The 16,111-nt window shown below is 49.2% G+C and overlaps 1 protein-coding gene across 1 annotated transcript in view; it reads right to left on the reverse strand.

Annotated features, from left to right (window-relative positions):
* The window catches only part of MVB12B (multivesicular body subunit 12B), a 187,024-nt gene that overhangs the window by 104,791 nt on the left and 66,122 nt on the right, over positions 1 to 16,111 (reverse strand). The window contains exons 5-6 of the mRNA XM_046022416.1: positions 10,186 to 10,315; positions 6,461 to 6,583 (exon numbers count right to left, since the gene is read on the reverse strand). Of these exons, the coding sequence (XP_045878372.1) occupies positions 6,461 to 6,583; positions 10,186 to 10,315 (253 nt within the window). The remainder of the gene's footprint in view (positions 1 to 6,460; positions 6,584 to 10,185; positions 10,316 to 16,111) is intronic.

Here is a 16,111-nt window from a genome sequence, read left to right on the forward strand (position 1 = left end):
GCCTGAATTCCAGATCCTTGCTGTGTGATTGTCTCTCTCCTTGAGGAAGAGCCATTAACCTTTCAGATGACAGCCCTGGGATGGGAGTGACGGAGCGATTTTTGAGGTCAGCAAGGATCTATGTTCTCAAAACCTGACATCGACATGCAAAAGTTGTGACTGAATCCTGGTGTCCCTGGGAGAAAGACTAAATGCCTGTGACAGATCTTCTGCAATCAAAATGCCCCATTTCCCAGAGTATCTGTCACAGGTTGATAACATCCACGCAAAAAGTTAAGTACAATTATGTCTGTCACTAAGAAACAGACTTTGGAACCTGTGACTGACAACTCGCGGGGAGCTGACAAATCACCGGAGATTACTGCAACAACTCGGGGCAGCACCATGCGCCTCGAAGGGAAGCTCAGCCCCGCCTGGCACTTGGGAGAGGCTCCCCAGAGGCTGAACCTCGCAGGCGGAGGCCGGGGGGCAGGCCTCAACTGCTGGCAAAGGACCGTGTGCTCTGGGGCTCTGGGGGGGTGTGTGTGGGGATGACACTTTCTCCTGGGGTGGCGGGGGTGGGGGGGCGGGCAATGTCAGGGCAGGATCACACGTGCCTGCAGCCGGAGGGGGCAGCTCCTCCTTCAGAAGCCCAATGTGCAAGACTCAGGCCAAGGGGAAGGGCACAGCGAAGCTCCTAGAACCATACGTTCCGCCTCTCCTTGGTTGGCCCGAGCCTGGGGTCCACGTAAGCTAGAAATGCCAGCACTCTGGACAGGTAGTCTGGGCTACCTAGTTCGGGTGGACCCAGAAAGGGGCACAGTACACGTCCATGGCAGGACACAGACTCAGGGTCAGCATCGCCGGGGGCCCCCCGTGCCCTCCATCCTCTCCATCCCTGGGAGGGGGCCCCACTGCCCTCCACAGCTCAGAGACACACCCACACAGCAGCACTGGTAACGGAAAGGAACCACGGCCACAAGCCAGATGACGAGGAAGCACGGTAAGCCACACGTGCAGGCCCCGGTGACGAGCTCCCTGTGCTGCACCCCCTCCCACCCACTGCAGCTGCCCAGAGGCACCCTCGGTAAGGTGTCAGCAGGACCTCCCGTGCAGGTCTGTGGAGTCTTTTTTTAAAAGTAGGCTCCACACCCAATGTGGAGCCCACTGTGGGGCTTGAACTCATGACCCTGAGATCCAGACCTGAGTTGAGATCAAGCATTGGCTGCTTAACTGACTGGGCCACCCAGACGCTGAGGGAGCCTGATGTTTTGAGGTTGGGGGCAAGATACACTTCTTACATAGGCTTAGGAAGAACCCCGGCAGCTCTGAAAAAGCCAAGCGCTGTTGGGATGCTGCCTGCAGCATGGGCGGCGGGCGGACACCACCTCTGAGTGGGGCGTCTTCAACGCCATGGGATTTTTGCCTTTGGGGGAGTTCTTTCTCCATTTTTGGGGAACACGTTAAGCCTAAATCTGCCACCTTAACTTCAGTCCACTTGATTTAATTTTTTTCTTCTTGGGCCTGCCAACGACCCACTCCCACCTGGAAACCCTTCTCTCTGCTACCTCTTGACCATTTGAACACCTGGGGCCGGCAGCCCTGTCTCTACTCAGAGCAAAACAGCGATTCCTCGTCCCCAAAGTCAGTGCTCAGTTTGGTTAACTTTTACGGGGTGGTGCGTAGCCGTGGACGCGCCCCTCCCGATGAACCTGACAGGAGCCGGACACTAGCTGCCGCGATGTGCCCCACTGGGCACACCAGGCCGCATTCCACACAATCCCAGTTCGGGCCCACCTGGTCACTGAGGACAAATCACTGCTAAGCCAGGGTTCTCGGTTTCATTCTTGTGCAACTGATTTTTTTTAAACCTGGGGGTTGGGGTGGGGTGGGGGATGAGGCTTTCTCCCATCACCTTTCATCCCCTGCTTCCAGCACGGTGTTCTAGCTGTAGAGGAGAAGGCGGAGTATTGATTCTGTCATTCCGCACATCAGCTCTCCCTAATGACTCTGTGTCATCTGCAAATTTGATAAGCGTGCCTCTGATGTCTTTATCAAGCCACTGGTTCCACCGCTCAGCAAGCCAGGGGGCAGTGGTCCACCAGAGGCCCCCTCCCGGGACGACATGGAACCATTCACGTATCTACACTCTGTGGCAACTGGTGTTCCATCAGCTTTGAATTCACTTGCCTCCCGGAGCTCTTCCAAACCTCAGAACCAGCAGCAGCAGAACGGTATGTGAGACCCGGTGCGAGAGGGAGGAGCGGGACCCGCTCTGGTTGAAGCGGGAAGGTGCTTCTGCTCCCTTCCCTCTGTCCCAAGGCAGGGGCATGGAAGAGCATCAGAAAAGCCTGCATCCGCACGCCAATTGTCTGCTTGTGTGTACCAGGCTGACTTGCAAAGCTGAGGCCAGCCGTCGGACACACGGGGAGAGGGGACCGTGCCTCAACCCCAAGGCCAGTCTATGCCGAGTAGGGCACGCAGAGCAGACAGGCAGAGAGAGGGTAGAGCAGCACGGATGCCCAGAGAGAAAACAGGGGCTCCCCACTCCTGGGAGAGGTGGCAAGCCCTTCTTGCTTGGAAATGGTCAGGAAATGTGTGCAGAGATGTACGCATGTGAGACAAAGCATCACTGGCCAAGGAAGAAGAGCTCTGCTGAGACATGTCATCTTGTCTTTTGCAGTGAACTTGACCGAACGCTGCATCTGATCCACTGGATACAGCCAAGGGGCTCCCTCCTCTCTCTAGCGGCCCAACCATTCTGAAAGGCCAAGCCCAGATCTGGCTTCCCAACTAGCATTCTCTGCAACAACAGGAAGGAAACAGGCAGGAGGCACTTGTTCCCGGGCCAGCACCTGCCTCTGGAGAGGACTGGGAGGTCCTCAGGTGATGACTCATTAACTCTGGAAAAGTCCACCAAACCAACCATTCTTTTTGCCTGAAATAAGCTGGGGATAACAGCTCTTCAAAAAATGGCACGCGGGGGGGAGCGCCTGGATGGCTCAGTGGATTAAGCCGCTGCCTTCGGCTCAGGTCATGATCTCAGGGTCCTGGGATCGAGCCCCGCATAGGGCTCTCTGCTCCGCAGGGAGCCTGCTTCCTCCTCTCTCTCTGCCTGCCTCTCTGCCTACTTGTGATCTCTCTCTCTGTCAAATAAATAAATAAAATCTTAAAAAAAAAAAAAATGGCACGGAATTCTTTGAAAGAACAGTAACAACATAAGCAATGGAGGTTTTTATAACATAAGCACAGGTTTTTAGCTTTTGAGACAAAAGCCTGAGCTCAAGCAGGCAACAAGGTCTGCTACTGTCCCCTCCCTTGGTCCCTTGTAGTCCCCCACCCAGGGATTTGTTGGGCGAAGGGCCTGCTGTCCCTTGCTGGGAACCAGCATGTGAGTCTTCCCCGTCACCTCCAAATCTGGTCAGTAGAGGGCGCTGCATCACCGCACACGCTCTCTCTAGCCCCGCTGTGCCACACAAAAGACCACACTTGAAGTATTTCTTATGCTTATGCTCCAGTCAGAAAGGACCCAAGGAGTGCTCAGAGACTCAGGAGTAGTCTCTGGGCGGCCTGCAGCACCGGGTCCCAGGCTGTTGGAGAAGCATTTGCTGCAAAACTGAACACGTGCCTGGATCTGGGCGGAGCGCTAGGAGGTAACAGGCACTGGACAAGGTTCCTGCCCTCAAGGAGTTCACAACGTGTCCACAACCCAAGGTGAAGGCCTGACGGGTGAGAAGAAGCGTTGGGAGAGGAAAGCCCAGCCCAGACCCAACTCCAGGGTGTTCAGGGAAGGCTTCCTGGGAGAGGAGGCTTTTGAGCCGCCATCTAAAACAGGGGATTTGAGACACACCATTGTATAGCTGTCCACATGAGCAAAGACACTGCAACATGAAAAAGCAAGGGAAGAAGAGACTACGGGTTTAAAGTCTGAAGCTTAGGGGTGAGGAAGAGAAGGAGGTCACGGGAGCTGGATTTGGAAGCCTTCAGCCGATGGGCCAACTGTAGACTGCCACACAGGAAAACAAGCGTCACCCACAGCTCACCATCACCGGAGAGAAAGCTATCTGATTCCTCTGCTGGGGAGAGGACATACCCAAAGCCTCAAGGAAATAAGATGGTCATCGTTTCATAAATCTGCAGTGGAAATTTTGAGTGAAACATCAGCATTTCATTTTTTTTCTTTTTTTAAGTCAAAGGTACTGGATAGGAAAATACAAAAAGCAAAGACAACACCGCCTTCCCTCCATACATTAGGAGGCTCACAGTGATGTGCATGCCACCTAGAAAGGATTGACTAGCGAGAGAGGAAGAAAGCTGGGGACAGAAGGTGGCGTTTAGCCGGAAGCATTAACATAACATTTAATTATCTTTCTGCATACGGTGGACTTAACCCAGTGACACAGGAATACATTTTATTTATTTGTTTTTAAAGATTTTTTATTAGAGAGAGAGACAGAGATATTGACAGAGAGCACCAGCAGGGAGGAGAGGGAGAAGCAGACTCCCCGCAGAGCAGGAAGCCCAACTCGCGGCTCGATCCCAGGACCCTGCGATCATGACCTGAGACGAAGGCAGACACTTAACCGACTGAGCCACCCAGGTGCCCCAGGAATACACTTTATATGGGCTATTTTGACATCTGTTTCATTTGGCAAGTAAAACAAAACTGATCCAACTTCCTTGTAGCCCTTGTAAACCGCAAACTATACAGCAAGCGCTTATGCATAAAATATATAAACCTTATAAACCTTTTGTTCGGACGCACTACCTTCAGTTCTGCTCGGCTTCCTGCGGCCTGCGTTCTTGGGCCGTCTCGCTTCAGCTGCTAGTGACCGCGCTCTCTTTCCGCCTGGTAAGTTTCTGGAGAGGTTGCGCTTCCTGCTTTAACTGGGAGAAGCAGTGCTCTTGATTCAATAGAAAGTTCCAGCCTGCCCGGAGGTGGGGCCCAAGCTTAGGCCCTTCTAGACCATGTGATGTCAACAGGCAGCAGCTGTAACCACTCCGGGGCTATGGGCCTGAGCCAACCCCGAGCGCAGGTGATGGGCCTGAGCCGATCCTGGGCACGGGCAATGGGCCTGAGCTGACCCCCTGCACAGGCGACAGTGACCACAGCTGTGCCAATGCTCTGGGTATTGAGAAAGGACCATGAAAATGCTGACCTGAGCTGTGTTAGTCCTGTACCCGTAAACTGGAGACGCGCCACAGTCACCCTGAGACTCTAAGCAGCTCACCAGCTCTTGCTGGCTCTTCATGCCAAAGCGAGACTAAAAACTACTTATCAAGTTCCAGGCGATTCTGAGGAGTCAAGCTCAAGTATCAGTGGGTTTGTGGAACTATCGAGAGAAAGACCAGACTGTCTTTATGGGGGGTGTTCCAAAGGACAGAGTCCCCTGAGCTCTGGCTCCTGGTGCTCTACTGAGGGGGGCGGACGCTCAGCTAAGGGAACAGTGCACAGAGACCTGGCGGCCACACCACTGGCTCCTTGGTACCTCCTGGTGTGTGGTGGGGTTTGTGGGGCCCTGGAGGAGCCCCCCAGTCTGCTCCTGTTCATCTGTGTTCACCCACGTGGGAGCTTTTAGACGCATTCTCGTTTATGCTACATCCCTCCCCAAACAGCACAGCCTCGCCAATTCTTGTTTTATTTACTTTTGTAATGCCTTTCTCAAATGTAATCCCTCATTGCTGTTTCTTGCCCTCAAATAATCCACTATAATAAGGCCCAGGTTTTTGCTGTTATTATTATTATTGAACTATAGTGGACACACATGTTATATTAGTTTCAGGTGCACAACATAGGAAATCGACAATTCTCGACGTTATGCAGTGCTCACCATGAGAAGTCAGGGCTGAGGGTAAGTGTTTTTTTATTTGATAGGATGCTTTTTACCACCTGCTTTTCACAGAGACCACGACTACCTCTATTAGAACTGAAATCAGGTGACCAGTTTCCTCACCTAAGTTTCTTTGTGGAATTATTGAAACCAACACCTCCTGAAAACCTCCTCGCTCTTCTCATACCCAAACTATCCATTTCTTAGTTTGCAGCTCAGTGGGAAAAGAAATGATATGAACATGAACGAAATGGCTTACCAGCCCTCGAAGGAGTTGTTGGCCAAGGCGGAGAAGGAATTCTCCCTTCTTAGGGCCGGTGTTCCCAACCACGTGGCTACAAGTCACGTGTCTGTGTGTAGCTACGAGCTCTTTAGAAGAGCAAAGCCAACTGAACATCACATATTCTGCTGTCTTAGGAGCTGAATATGCACAAGATAGAATACGGGTACAAGAGAGAATTCTAATTGGATTTTTAAAAAAATCTTTAAAATTAAAAAAAAAATTTAAAAAAATCCTCTCTAGCAGTCTATTGCTTCTGCAGTTTTTAGTAGATGCTAAGGGGAAGAGTTCAAAACGTTACGCAGTGAGACCCAAGACCACATCACTGTAACACGTCTAACAGCACCAGACACCACCGATGAGGCCTCACCTGGGGAGGTTGGGGGCCGGGGTGGAAGCAGCTGATGACTGGGAAGGTGTTGTGGGTTGAGATGAGTCATGATTCCTCGGTACTTTGCCCATTCGGTACCAGATCCCCATGCTGTTCAGTTCCCTTTGGGAGAAGAGAGAAACTGTCATGGTGTGGCCAGCACAAAGCATTTACCTGAGCAACAAAGCAAACCAGCTCGGTTAAAAGAATCACAGCCTCAAACGCCCGGGAGACCGCTCTTGCCGGTAAAGATCCATTCTATCCCCGCTCTTTGTGGTCTGGGTGTTAGAGTTCAGAGCCTACTGTGAAGTCAACTGTCCCAACAAGGCAGGCTCTCTGACTTGCCATCTTCTTTACCTGCCCTGGAGCCAGACCTCCTACTACACTATTGACATTGTCCTTGGTTCTCAGTCTTCAGAATTCTCTTGATTTGGCCACTTCATTATGTATAATTCTGTAGTAATCCACTCCAAGTCTTTTCTGTGGTTATGGTGAGACAGATGGGGCAACAATGGGCAAGTGGATGCATGTGCCTTTTTTTTTTATGATTTTATTTATTTGAAAGAGAAAAAGAGAGAGTGCATGAGCAGAAGTAAGGAGCATAGGAAAGGGACAAGCAGACTCCCCTCTGAGCAGGGAGCCCAGGATCATGACCCGAGCTGAAGACAGATCCTTAAGGACTGAGCCATCCAGGCGCCCCCATGTGCCAGGTTTTTTCCCTATGACAGGAATTAGCGCCACCCTGCTCAAGGACACGTCCCCAACTTCTGGATAAACTCCTACGGCCTGGATGTCACCTGCATTTGGCCTCATTCGCAGGGGCAGCTGGTGAGACCTCTTCAAACCACAAAGCCTGAGGCATGTGCCCCACGAACCACTACAAACAAGAGCGGCCACAAAAGGACTCAACAGATGCCACATCGGGTCTCCTGTTCCCTGATGTGCGACCCCACCCAAGTAGGAGTGTTTTTGAGACAGGTTTGGTCTTAGGAACTGGAACGGAATTATTTTAGCCACATCCAACTTAAAACTTCTCAACTGCCCCCATAGAACTGCATCTCGTCAAACGATGAGGACGGATTTATTCAGTGGAGACGTCTGGTAACTTCTCAGTACACTACAGAAGTATTCTAAACCACGATCACAGCTCATCAGATGGCTGATTCCATCACACCTCAGCGATGGCCCCGTGGTCCCAGACTCGGAGGGGCTATTCTCAGCCTGGGGTTTGTCTCCCCCAGCCGACAACCCTGAGCTCTTGCAGAGTAATGTATATGTTCATTTTCAAGAAAAAGGTGATGACTCAGAGTTCTGGACACTGTCCTTTTTCCTTCCTTAAAAATAATACTGGAATTGTCTTCTGAAAAGGAATTTTTTGCCCCAAGAGGATACAAAATATGCTTTATTTAGCTATCTTTTCAAAATGATATAAGAGAAAGAAGGTTCTAGTTTTGATTATCAAGACATTTGGTAACAATCTATGCTTTAGAATTGTTTAAACTGATTAAAAATTGAGTCTTTTAAAGGACTATAGCTTGTAATTAAAAATACACATAGTGACAAAATTAGACTTTAAAAATTCATTATTAAATTGTTGGTTTCTACTATTTATATGTAAATGGCTGCTTCTAGGTACCTGAAGTACAGTCATTCTCTTAACTGTTTCCTCTTCCTGTAATGCTCTTTATATAATTAGTTTAAACCATGTTGCAAAACAGGACTTTGGAGTGTGGAGGGAGGGGATCACAGAATCCTGAGACGGAGCACTCAGATTCCACAGCCGAATGGTCTAAAGGAACTACCGTGCCCCAGGATGAAAACCGTCTGTTCCCGTGACACCTGCTCCCAGGACCTCCACGCAAACACCACACCTCCAGGCCATCACCCACGGCAAAAGGCCCACGGAGAAAAGTTTGTAGAGTGAAAACCTGGGTTCAAGTGAACAAGAAGCAAAACAGAGCATAACTCAGATCCAGAGGCTACTGCGAAAGTCAAGGAGGGGAGCACACCCATGGGGACGAGTGGGGGGGGGGGTACCAGCAGAGCAGGGAGAGAGGGATGCCGAAAACCATCTAGGGGACTCATTAGTTTGAAAGACCTGAGTTTCAGTTTCAGTTGAGAGACCCAACATCCAGTTGACTGAATGTAATGAGTATCTCTAATTTCCTGGGCATCCAGCATCCACTCACTCCTCTTTCTGATTCTGCCTTCTTCCTTCCATATTTGGGGGTGCAGTCAACCCCTCGGTCCTAGCCTCTGGGTTCCAATGGAGCCAATCCCATTTCTAGCTCAGTTCTGGTTTCTCAGACAATGCACAGGACTTCAGTGAGATCAAGCAAGATCAGTTAGACTGAATTCTAGAACCCGTTTGAATTATCAAGAACACAGACTTGCTCTTTGCCTCAGAAACTGAACCTGAAGGAAAAGTAGGCAGAACTCCCACACCACCACTAGTCCACTCATCAAGGGAGAACATGTAGAAGAATGGGATCCACCCTATGGAATCAAAGCAAGGAGGTAAACAGGGGGAAACTAGATCCTAGTGATGTGCTCTGAGCACCTAGCTCAAGCCACACCTGAAGCCATCCTGCCCCAGAACTCTGCTGTTAGGCCAGCCAATGAATTCTTCCTTTTGCTTGAGCCAGCCTGGGTTGGGTTTCTGGTCACTGACAAGAGTCCAGAGTGAAATCCTGAGATTCCCTGTACTTCGTATTTACAAAACAGCTACAGAGCTGGGCCCGTGCCTAGTACTGGGGCTACCGGGTAAACAAGACACAGTGGGCCTAGCCCTCAGCTGCCCTCTGCTTCTCAGGGAAGATGAACATCAGACTGAAGAAGTGCACAAGGAATTACCATGTAGTCATATGAGACTCATGTTTCTTGCTGACTCAGACCCTCCAGTGACTCTCCAGCGACTCTCCAGCGTGCCTGGGATAAAATCCAAACTGCCTCTGTGCTGTATGAGGTCCTGCTAACCGCTCACCCCAACGCCCGACTCAGCCTTGCTCACCCACCTCAGCCACACTGCGCTGCTTTCTGCTCCTGAACACACCACACCCATTCCCATCTTTATACTTTTTCTTCTCTCCTGAGCCTAAAAGGCTTCAGATCTCTGCATGGCTGGCTTCTTCTCGGCATCTCTGTCCCATGTCACCTCCCCCCCACCTCCCCGGCACCTCACTGAAGCAGCCTCCATTCACTGCTGTGTTTTATTTTTGCCACTAACTGAAACGGTCTCACTCATTGAATTCTTGTTTGTTGCTTGTGTCCCCTCTTAGAACACCAATTCCAAGAGAGCTGGTGTCTGCTGGCTCCTTCACCATCACATCCGGGTCTTCGGCCCAGGGGTACAAACGGGTGTTCCTCAAACCCTAGTGGGGATGAAGAAGCAATGCAGAGACTGGAGGCCGAGCGGGCAAAAAGGAGAGGCCACCTGGACTTTCAGGTATGCGGCAAGGCCCCTGAGGAGCCTGAAGGACGAACACACAGAAGGACGAGGGAAGGAAAGGCCCGTTGCAGGAGCGAGCTTCATGCGCAAAGGCCCAGAGAGGTCAAGAGCTCGGTGTCTGGACTGGCAGCAGCATTAGCGGGAAGGGCAGCGATGAGAGCTCAGGCCGGAGAGGCAGGTGGCCCAGAGCCCCGCGGGTCACGCATTCTCACCCCAGGGAGTGACCTGAGCTCTCTCGTCAGAGAGAAGAGATGACATCCGTGTGACTAGGACTTACCCGATAAATGTGTACTGAGGAGGGGCCTGCTTGGTCCGGCCCATGATCCGAATGTCACAGATGGCGGCTTCAGTTGAATCCCGTGGGATAAATTTGATGCACAGCCTCTTTTTTCTAAAAGCCAGTTCCTCTAAAGAAAAGGACAACAAGAAAAGGTGTGAGTCGTCCAGGTGCCAGCATCTCTATCCTGAATGTCTCCTGTCACGTCCCCTTCCTGGCGGCAGGAGCGACTAGCCACGTGGGTCGCTGGGCTGCGCCCCTCCTGCCCTCCACAGGGTGCCCAGGCCGTGACTGCAGAGTGGACTCCAGTCGCCCCGCTCCTGCATTCGGGACCTGACCCCGGTCCCCCCTGCTGGGAAGGGCTCCCAGGGGCATGCAGAGCTGGAAAAAAAACCCATAAGGCTGGCTTCTGAAGCCCATACCCACCGTCTGCTCCCTGCTCACGCCATCAGGGACAGATACACAGACACCCTGATTATTAACTATGCCATGTGGACTTTTCTTTTTTACTTTTTATTACAGAGATTTTCACGCATTCCCCCAAGTGGGGAGAACAACAGAGTGAACCCACTTGTTCCCCTCATCTGGTTTCAACATTGTGGACCGCAGACAAGTTGCTCGCTGGCAAGTTTTGCTGGAGGATTTAAATGAATCCCCACACCATGTCATGTCTCCCACCAATGTCTCAGTAAGCATCCACGGCCGACAGTCTGTTTGAACGTGACCAGCAGGCTGTGATCACACCCAACTGAATGAACAATGACTCCTCAGCATGACCCAGTAGACAGTCTACATTCAAGTTTTCTCCATTGTCTCCAAAACACCATTTAACTATGGCTTTGCCTCGATCAAGATCGAAATGACATCTATGCCAGGGATCTGGTTGGTAGGCCTGTTAGGTCCTTTTTCCTCTGTAACTAACTCTCTCCTCCCCTTTCCTTCAGGCCACCGGAACGTTGCTGAAATTGCATCATTCTCCTGTATTTCCTGTGAACTGGCAGTTGGAGCAAGAGACTTGATTAGATGCAGGTTAGATTGTTTCTTTTAGGTAGGAAGGCTTTGCAAGCGGTGCAGAGATGTCCAGTGGCGTCCAGTCATGAGGCACGGCGTCCAGTTCTGCCACCCTGCAGGGGTTATGGTAGGGTCGGCCTGCTAACATGGGCTGTGAAGTCCCCAACGACCATTCTTTGGGCAGTGTTTTCATCCCCTGATGACCACTGCCTAGATCCATACTCTCATTAAAATTTTCAAAATGGTGATTTAAAAAAATTTTTTATGTATTTTTAAAAATTTTTTTTTAGTGTTTCAGAATTCATTGTTTATGCATCACACCCAGTGCTCCATGCAATATGTGTCCTCCATAATACCCACCATCTGGCTCACCCAACCTCCCAGCCCCCGCCCCTCCAAAACCCTCAGACTGTTTTCGGAGTCCACAGTCTCTCATGGTTCATCTCCCCCTCCACGTTCCCTGAACTCCCTTCTCCTCTCCATCTCCCCATGTCCTCCGTGTTATTCCTTATGTTCCACAAATAAGCGAAACCATATAATTGACTCTCTCTGCTTGACTTATTTCACTCAGCATAATCTCTCCCAGTCCCGTCCATGTTGCTACAAAAGTTGGGTAGTCATCCTTTCTGATGGAGGCATAATACTCCATCGTGTATATGGACCACATCTTTCTTATCCATTCGTCCGTTGAAGGGCATCTTGGTTCTTTCAACAGTTTGGCGACTGTGGCCATTGCTGCTATAAACATTGGGGTACAGATGGCCCTTCTTTTCACTACATCTGTATCTTTGGGGTAAATACCCAGTAGTGCGATTGCAGGGTCATAGGGAAGCTCTATTTTTAATTTCTTAAGGAATCTCCCACTGTTTCCCAAAGTGGCTGCACCAACTTGCATTCCCACCAACAGTGTAAGAGGGTTCCCCTTTCTCCACATCCTCTCCAACACACGATTTTCTAATTCTGTGATTCCTTCTGGAATTTATTAGCTGGAATTCTTCTACGTAAACAGTAACTTTTCTTCTTCAACTACTTGGTCTCCCTGAAAAAGCTTTGGTACCAGAAAGGAAAGATAGATATATGATTCTTTGCTCTTACTTAGTAAGTCTTAAAGCAATGAGCTGGTGATTTAGTGAACTACGATGCTGACCAACCAGGTGTTTTTTTTGTTGTTGTTGTTCATTTGTGGTTTTAAAATATGAATCCCAATCAATTCCAATCCACTGGATGCATGAGTCAGGTGTACCTGGGTTGCAGTCCCAACTCTGCCATCAATTCTACAATCTTAGGCAAGTGACTTAATTTCTCTGAGCCTAGGTTTCATTATCTGTAAAAGGGACTTACTAAAACCCTATCCCAAAGGGACATCAGATGGATGAAATGTGATAAAACATCATATGCTTCTCCTAGCCCAGCGCCTGGCTCATAGTAAGTGGTCAATAGAGCATAGCCATGAATGTTCTTATCATCATAACTACCAGTAAGCCTCCAGTGCACAATTTATGTCAGCGTTTGGCATTGACTTTCAAGACCTTTCACTTCCGGGGCAGGAAGTAAGCACACTCAAATCAGACACCGAGCGGGGAGGGAAGGACAGTCACGCCTCTGGTCTTGGCTTGACCAAAGGGAGCTTACCATCAGTGGTGGTGTCTTATCGCTGACTGAGGGGAGGGTGTTTTTTTTTTTTTTTTAATATTTTATTTATGTATTTGACAGAGAGATCACAAGTAGATAGAGAGGCAGGCAGAGAGAGAGAGAGGGAAGCAGGCCCCCTGCCGAGCAGAGAGCCCGATGCGGGACTCGATCCCAGGACCCTGAGATCATGACCTGAGCCGAAGGCAGTGGCTTAACCCACTGAGCCACCCAGGCGCCCCGGGGAGGGTGTTTTTTTAAAGAGCCAGGTAGAATCTCAGAAACTTGGTGGGTTCTTTTCCCAGACAAGGAAACTGAGGGCTAGATCAGATCTATGAGCTATGACTCATAATGTTCTGAATCCAGACCCCAAACATCGTACCCTACAAGACAGGGATGGTATCCTGGGGGAGAACATCCATACCAACAGTGCACCTTCAAAAATATGAACTGGTAAGATCAGACTTGGGAAAGTGTGAAGAAGGTGAGACCTTCCCTCATAGAAATGGAAACAGGTCTCTTACTTGCTTTTGCCACGCTGCTCTTTGCTCTTTTCCTCCGTCTACAGCAACTCAGGGTAGAAGGAGCCACTAATTACACATGCTTAAACGGGCCTAATTTTAAGTAAACATATTATACAGAGTCAATAGAAATGTGTTCAGTCATGCTAATGAACACACAGAAAGGATACAGCACTTTACTAAAACAAACAGTCTTCCAGTTTTTAAGTATTGTGTGGATAGCAACAAACTATTTTAAATTCATTATAAGAGTCTCATCTTCTTGGCTGACTTTATAAAATCGGGGCCTTAAGGCACTGACGCTGCACAGAGCTGACCATGGGTTCATCTGGTCAGCCTGGCTTACCCTCCCCACTGGGGACGGGCTCCAGGAAATGACCATACAACCCAAATTGAATGGGCGGCCCTAAACTCACCCTCCTTGTGTGATAAGACGCTTATGGGTGATGCCAGGACCTGCCCTCAGAATGTCCATGGGGAACAACGATCACGGGGAAGAGCCTTCCCACCCAGGATCACTGGGGCCTAACACAACTAGACCACAGGCCCGGGCAGGACACAGCCTTGGGCCTCTTCCCTTAACTGGTTCAACAAATTAAGAGGAAAATGCAGAATGGGGAATCCCCTGTGGCTCTAGAGTCTATGAATATGAAGACATTGTAAGTCAATTAGTTGTCAAAAATGAACACCAATGCAAATTTTGAAACTAAGAAAAGCACGAGGGAGAAGTGAGAAATTAATACAAGTCTACGAGGCAATTTTGGTTCCCAGGCAGACAAGTCATATAAGAGTAAGCAAAGGCAGCAAGCAAACACTTGTGAAAATGTTCAGTCTTGTTAATAAATGATGACATGAAAATTAAATAAAATTAGAATAGTAAAACTGAATAAAAATTTAAAACCTATGCTGGCAGGCCTGTGGAAAACAGGCACAAGCCTGTATCATTAGTGGCATCGTGAACTGGTATTTCTGGAAGTTAATTTGGCAAGAGAGAATAATAAAGCTTATCTTTATGGAGCCCATCCTCTGAGTAAGGCACCGTGTGTGGTAGGTGTCTCCGGTGATTCACAAATGAATTAAACACAGATCTTGTCCTCAAAGAGAAAGACAGGTAGTGAGGATGTCCAGAAAACACGGAAGTGGCTAAAACGCAAGCTGAAAGCAACATTGTGAGGTAGATACCAATCCCCCCATTTTACAGATAGGGAAACTGAGGCCCCACAAGGTGAAGTCATTCACTTGGGGCACTAAAGCTGTGAGTGGCAAAGCCAGACTCAATCTTAGGTGAGTCTGACTGTGGAGTCCAAGTGCTTCTCCCCTGCCCCCCTCCAGGCCAAGCTGCAATGCGTCCCGTCAGAGTTGGGGTGGGAAGTGAGAGACAGAATCTATTACTTCCTTTGGCTTCTGGGCACTGTGACCTGTGGTGCTTCCCTCCCTCCCTCCTTCCACTGAATGTGTGCTGTGCCGGGAGTGAAGGAAAGCAGCAAAGAAGGCAGACAGTCCCTGATCTCTGACTGGTGAGAGAGAGCTCTGATTACATTGTGAGGCAACTCCTTGTTTGCAGGGCCGAGTCACCCACCAGACTAAGCCCCCGGAGGGAAAGGCCGGCATCTCAGTCAGTCGCCTTCTCTCGCAAAGCCTGAGGTGCCTGTACGAGGCATTCATCAATCCCCACTGACTGTTGAAAAGAGAGAGGGCTTGCTGGAAACGGGTGTCTGGAGGTCAGAGGTGGTTTCGTGCAGAGGACAGAATTAAAGCTCATCCTTGAAAGATGAAGTGTGGGCACTCAGAGTTGAGGGAAAGGGCTTTTCAGACAGGGAAAAAAACAACAAAGCAAATAAGTAGAGTCAGGAAAGAAACAAGGGTGAAGAGTGCACAGTGAGTGCCTCAGTTTGGGTAAAGTAGGGGTTACTTGAAGATGAGGAAGACATTTGTAGAGGAAGGCTGGAGCCGACTGTAGAGGACCTAAGACCCAGCAGCCTCCAGTACTTAGAAACTCATCACAAGAAAATGCTTCAAGATTGATACATACCTAAACTGGTTTATAGATTCGACACCAAATCCTATCAAAATCCCAGCTAGCTGCTTTGCCGAAATGGACTAAGCCTAAGGTTCAGATGGAAATTCAATGGACCCAGACTAGGCAAAATAATCTTGAAAAAGAAGAATGAGGGTGGAAGACTCATACTTCCTCGTTTCAAAACTTGCCACAAAGTTAGTCATCAAGACTGTGTGCTACTGGCATGAGGAAAGACACGCAGATTAATGGAAGAGAAATCAGAGTCCAGAAACAAGCTCACATCTATGGTCAGCTGATTTCCAACAAGGACACCAAGACAATGCCACGGGGGAGAGAATAGTCTTTTTAACACATGGCGCTGGAACAACATGACCGTCATGTGTGAAAGAAGAAAGGTGGATCCCTACCTCACACCACACGCAGAAATGAACTCAAAATGGAACAAAGATGTAAGTGTAAGAGCAAACACTATAAAGCCCTCAGGAAATAAAACCATGGGCATAAATCTTGGTGACCTTGAATTAAGTAATGCTTTCTTAGGTATGACACCAAAAACACATGCAACAAAGGAAAAGCATAAATGAGCGGAACTCCATCACAATAAAAAGCTTGCATATTTTGAAGGACAACAAATGAAAAGGAAACCCACGGAAAGGAAGAAAATTTTACAAACCATATAATTGAGAAAGGGCTTATATCTAGAATATGTTCAAATATTTATAACTCAATAATAAAAAAGACAACC

The sequence above is a fragment of the Meles meles genome, chromosome 11, assembly GCF_922984935.1.
Source record: "Meles meles chromosome 11, mMelMel3.1 paternal haplotype, whole genome shotgun sequence".
In the NCBI taxonomy this organism is placed as follows: domain Eukaryota; kingdom Metazoa; phylum Chordata; class Mammalia; order Carnivora; family Mustelidae; genus Meles; species Meles meles.